Raw genomic sequence first — 5586 nt, 5'->3', positions numbered from 1 at the left:
TCTAGGCCCGAAACGTCAGCCTTCCTGCTCCTCTGATGCTGCTTGGCCTGCTGTGTTCATCCAGCTCTACACCTTGTTATCTCAAAAAAATAGTCAGTTAGCTTTTTGTCTGTTAGGGGAAAGAGTTATAATCAATCTTTAAGAGGTTATAGCTGGGCACTTAGAAACAAACATTCAAGGTGATTGGGAAGAATTAACCCGGTTCTGTGAAAGGGAAATCATGCATAATCAATTTATTGGGACTTTTAAAGAGTAATATGCTGTGGCAAAATGTGGAGCCTATGTAAGTACTCTACCTGGATTTCCAGAAAGCATTTGAGAAGGTACCCCAAAAATAGCTATTGTGCCAAGTAGAAGCCTTTATTGGTCAGTACATGGAGTATAGGAGTTGGGATGTAATGCTGCATCCGTACAGGATGTTGGTTAGGCGACTTTTGGAATACTGTGTTCAGTTCTGGTCTTCCTGCTGTAGGAAAGATGTTGTTAAAGTTGAAGGGGCTCAGAAAAGATTTACAAGAATGTTGCTGGAGTTGGAAGGTTTGAGGTACAGGGAGAGACTAAACAGGCTGGGGCTTTTCTCCCCTGGAGTATCAGAGGGTGGAGGGATTTATGAAATCATGAGGGGCATGGATAGGGTGAATAGCCAAAGTCTCCCCCCACCCCCCACCCACCCCCTCCCCACTCTGGTAGGGGGGTGTCCAAAGCTAGAGGACATAGGTTTAAAGTGAGAGGGGAAAGATTTAAAAGGGACCTAAGGGGCAACCTTTTCATGTAGAGAATGGTGCATGTGTGGAATGAGCTACCAGAGGAAGTGGAGGAGGCAGGTACAATGACAGCATTTAAAAGGCATCAGGATGGGTCCACGTAGGAAGGGGTCTGAGGGATATGGGCCAAATGGGACTAGATTAATTTAGGATATTTGGTTGGCACAGACAAGTTGGACTGAAGGATCCATTTCAGTGCTGTATAACTCTTATGACCCTATTAAACATCTACCAGTTATTTATGTTCAGTTACAATATAGTGAAAAGAGAGGCAAGAAAATGAGATAGCACTGTCTTTAAAAGCAACAACCAAACTGGAATTTAAATAAGTTAACAAGCTGTATTTTCTTTTGGCTCGAATTTTTTGAAATACTTTATCATCCTTAGTCAATGGAAATTGGAATCCGAAATCTCAACTTGCAACTCGTTTCTGGTGCATAATTTTAGCGTAATTCCATATTTCAAAAATCCTTTACACCTTAAAACACAGGGCCTAAATAAAGCACCAGCACTTAGTTTTCAGTATTTTAAATATTTACGAGTTTTAAGCAAAATCTCAATATACAAGACACTCTACAGTGATTGAGAAAATGGACAATGAATTCTTGCAGATATTATTAAATCTGAATTATTCTGGGAGATGCCACAACAACTAGGATACTGGAACTTCAAGAGACAGTTAGGGGCAAAGGATAGTGTCGTGGCCATCACTAAGGAGAAGATGCTGGGGAAGCAGAAAGGTCTGAAGGTGGATAAATCACTTGGACCACTGATTACACCCCAGAGTTCTGAGTGAGATAGCTGAGGAGATTGTGGAAGCATTGGTGGTGATCCTTCAGGAATCACTGGAGTCAGGGAGGCTCCCAGAGGACTGGAAAATAGCTAATGTAACACCTCTGTTTAAGAAGTGAGGGAGGCAGAAATGGGAAATTACAGGCTGGTTAGCCTGACCTCAGTCATTGATATGATTTGAGAGTCCATTACTAGGATGAGATTGCAGAGTACTTGGAAGTACATCCCAAAATAGGGACGAGTCAGCATGGCTTTGTTCAAGGGCAGTCATGTCGGAAATCTGTTAGAATTCTTTGAGGAGGTAACAAGCAAGTTAGACAAAGGAGAGCCAGAGGATGTGATCTATTTGGATTTCCAGAAGGCCTTTGACAAGGTGCCACACAGGAGACTACTAGATCAACACCCATGGTGTTAAGGACAAGGTACTGGCAGAGAAAAAGGACTGGATGACTGCCAGCAGGGTGAGTGTGGGGCTAAAGGGGTCTTTTTCAAGAAGGCAGAATTGAGAGGGGAAGGAGGAATTTGTTCAGCCAGAGGGTGGTGCCTCTGTGGAACTCATTGCCATAGAAGGCTGCGCAGGCCAAGTTATCAAGTGTGTTTAAGGCAGAGATAGATAGGTTCTTGATTTTTAAGGGGATCAAGGATTATGGGGAAAAAGTAGTGGAATGGGATTGAGAAACACATCAGCCATGATTGAATTGTAGAGCAGATGTGATAGACTGATTGACCTAATTCTGTCCCCAACCCTTATGGTCTTATAACATATACATGAAATCAGCTTCCAATGTAATAATCATAATAGTATGTATTTTTGTACCAGTAGTTAAAAATTCAGAAATGAATACTTACCCATTTGTATAGGAGTACAGTAAAGCGCATCAGGAATTCCATCATTTCTAATCTTGTGGGAGACAGGAGTACTATGCAGAACCGGTGCAGAATTTTCAGCAGCTTTTGTTTTAGACTGAAGGGGCGATCTTGCCAGTTGATGCTCATCAACCTGTGGGGCACCTGAAAGCACAGTGTCATTGTTCGGTGATGGGCAATCCTCTGCTGCAATTACTGTACTGAAGGCTGGTGTTGGTTTACTCATTTCTCTACTTTCTTCATTCTGTACCCACTGCCTTGCATTAGGGGAAGATGGCTGTTGCCATGGAGACAGCAATGGTGAATCAGGCGAACTGTACGCACGATAGTAATCGTCATCATCTTCGAATGGCTGCTTTCCTTTAGTTAATTGGCTTGTGGGAGATTGAGGTTTCAGGCTGTCCTGTTCTGGAGTTTTTAGCTGCAGTGTTTCAGGAGTGATGGCAGGTTCATTTGGCTGGGCACGTCTTTCACCTTGCTGTTGGTCAGAAACTGCAGGAATTGCTATCTCTAACTCTCCAGCTGAAGCAACCCCATCTTCTTGTGAAGTCTGCAAGCACTGATTCTGATGGACATTCTCGGTTAGAGCAAGCTGATTCTTTGAACATTTCTTTGAGTTCTCATATTCTCTTTTGGCCTGCAGCCATAACTGCACTCGTTGTAAACTAGGTGGACTTTTACATGGCAGGATTATAATCTTTCGGTCTTCAGAGGTTCCTATACCAATCCTTATTTTTTGACCCGTAGTATGCCTACTCCCTGTGAAAGCAGGAGAGCCAGGTCGAGCATTTTGTGTCATTGCTGATAAGGCTGTCTTCCAGAACTGCAGTCCTTCCAGTGAAAAATCTCCATCAAACTCCGGCAAGTCATTTGGTAATCTGGTTTCAACTATCAAAACCCGTCCTCCTATCTCCCTATTTATTGAAGGGAAAAAACATTTTAAAAACACCATTCCTTATCTTTTGGTTCATCACTTGCTTACCTCTACCATTCCAATGAGTGAGATTGAAATTAAACAATGGCTATCTTGTGGAAGTCAACAGAATACTTTCACAATGGATTCCTATCATCCACATACACAGCAAGCCCAACAGTCTTCTAAATGATTTCAGACATGTGCACATCCCAGAGCCCGAAGCCATATTTAAATCTAGGTGGGATTAGAGATGATTGACCACTTGGCTCTACAGTAAACTTAACTGACATCCTGCAACCTGTGGGTGGGATTCCAATGGAATGTCCTTCCCAACTACCACTAAACGGAGAAGAATTTTCCTGACACCAGCAAATGGAAATGGGGACTCCCATCCAATTTTGCCAGCCTTACCCCTCCCATCATGTTGGGTTCCATTATACTCAGTTTATCTCCCTCGTTGGATTTGCACATAATCACTCCCTTCAATGGTCATATAGAACAACATTGCTTGAAAATGTTCCTTTAATGGAAAAATTGTTTGATCCATGAATTTGGGAGAATGAGACAGAGTCATAGTCCAAAATGCAAAGAAACATTCACATACAGGGATCCAAAATTTTAAAAAGCTATGAACACACTGCAAAGAATTGGAATTTCTGAGCTCAGATATGAAATGGTATTGTTGCTGCATCAAGACCCTTGCCTAAATTGCTGAATACATTAAACAAATTAGTCTAGCAAGACTATATTTACTACTTATATTTCAAAATGATCTGTGAAAATGAAAGGTCTTTGCTACGCTGGGATATCCTTTACTAAGTCTCAAAACTGACAATCCAATAGGAAGAAACTGTTCCCTGTAGTTAGTTATCTTAATGTTGGCGAATGCACACCAGGTCTTTATCTTTTTGCTAACAAGCAGCCTTTATACATAGACTCCGTGATACTGCATACTTGCATCTCTCTAAAGTCTACATTACACTGTGGCAATATTATTGATTAATACTGAATTTGAGATATTTCCAAATAGGGATCTAGAATCAGGGAATATGCATTCTTGAGGCAAACTATACTTGTGGCTTTACTTGGATATTTGTACTTAGTGTTATATTCAAATACAACTTGTATTTCTTTAGAATGTAAGCAATTTACATTTGATGGGTTAAGTATATTTATTATTTCAAAAATTAAAACAAAATTCCTCTCTCCTAAACAGAATTTATTCCATGGCTCTGTTGAGTGAACTTCTGCACATTGAAGCCCAATTGAAAACTAGTTATGCAAAATCTGGATGGAGAGGCACAGCTAGCCGCAGTGACACCCCAGAAGTTCTGTAAGATCTGCAAGCATTTCTATCCCTATATTAGGCTACCACTTAATGGACTGGAGTGAGCAGTGTTTGCAAGAAACTTGAAACACTCAGTCTTACTTTTTTTAAAAAGTTCATTAATTGGCTATGGATATCACTTGCTGGGCTAGTGATTATTGCCCATTCCTACCTAGTTACCCATGAGGTGGTGCTTGGAGATGCCTTCCTGAACTACGGCAATCCATTTGCCTCAGGTGGACCCACAATGCAATTAGGGAGAGTGCTGCAGACCTAACCCAATAACACTGAAGGAAAAGTGACATCTTTCCTAGTCAGGACAGTGAATGGCGAGCTTGAATATGATGGAGTTTCCACGTATCTGCTGCCCTTATCTTTCTAGATACAAGTGATCACAAGTTTGGAAAGTGCCGTCTAAGATGCCTCGGTGAATTTCTGCAGTTCATCTTGCAGAATGGTATGCACTAATGCTGCTAAATGTTAACAGCAGACTGAGTGAATGTTTGTGAACTTAGTGCTAATCAAGAGACTGCTTTGTCCAACTTGTGAAGTTTCACAAGTGAAGTTGGAGCTGCACTCATCCAGGAAAGTGGAGAGCATTCCATTCTATTCCAGATTTATGCACTCTAGTTGGTGAACAGGCTTTGGGGAATCAGGCGGTGAGTTATTCACTGTCATATTCCTAACATCTGACCTGCTCTTGCAGCTACAGCTTTTATGAGGTTAGTTCTATTCACCTACTTGTCAATAGTAGCCCTCAGGCTGTTGACAGCAAGGAATTGATATTCAACCGCATGCATTCAATCACAAGGGGCAGTGGCTAGATTTTTTTCTTGTTGGCGACAGTCATCATTTGCTGGCACTTGTCATAAAATCTTACAGTACAGAAAAGGCCCCTCAACCCATTGAGTCTGTATCAT

General features: G+C 41.5%; 1 protein-coding gene across 1 annotated transcript in view; it reads right to left on the bottom strand.

Moving 5' to 3' along the window:
• LOC125481529 (DNA polymerase zeta catalytic subunit-like) overlaps positions 1 to 3337 on the bottom strand; it is a gene marked incomplete at both ends in the record, with an annotated part of 20931 nt that extends 17594 nt beyond the window's left edge. Inside the window, one exon of the mRNA XM_048593217.1 lies at positions 2406 to 3337. Within this exon, the coding sequence (XP_048449174.1) occupies positions 2406 to 3337 (932 nt within the window). The remainder of the gene's footprint in view (positions 1 to 2405) is intronic.
• Between the last annotated feature and the right edge of the window lie 2249 nt (positions 3338 to 5586).

This window comes from Rhincodon typus, unplaced genomic scaffold (genome assembly GCF_021869965.1).
Source record: "Rhincodon typus isolate 14 unplaced genomic scaffold, sRhiTyp1.1 hic_rhity00002505, whole genome shotgun sequence".
NCBI lineage: Eukaryota > Metazoa > Chordata > Chondrichthyes > Orectolobiformes > Rhincodontidae > Rhincodon > Rhincodon typus.
Note: the sequence above shows the minus strand (reverse complement) of the source record. Positions and strands in the feature narration are given on the sequence as shown.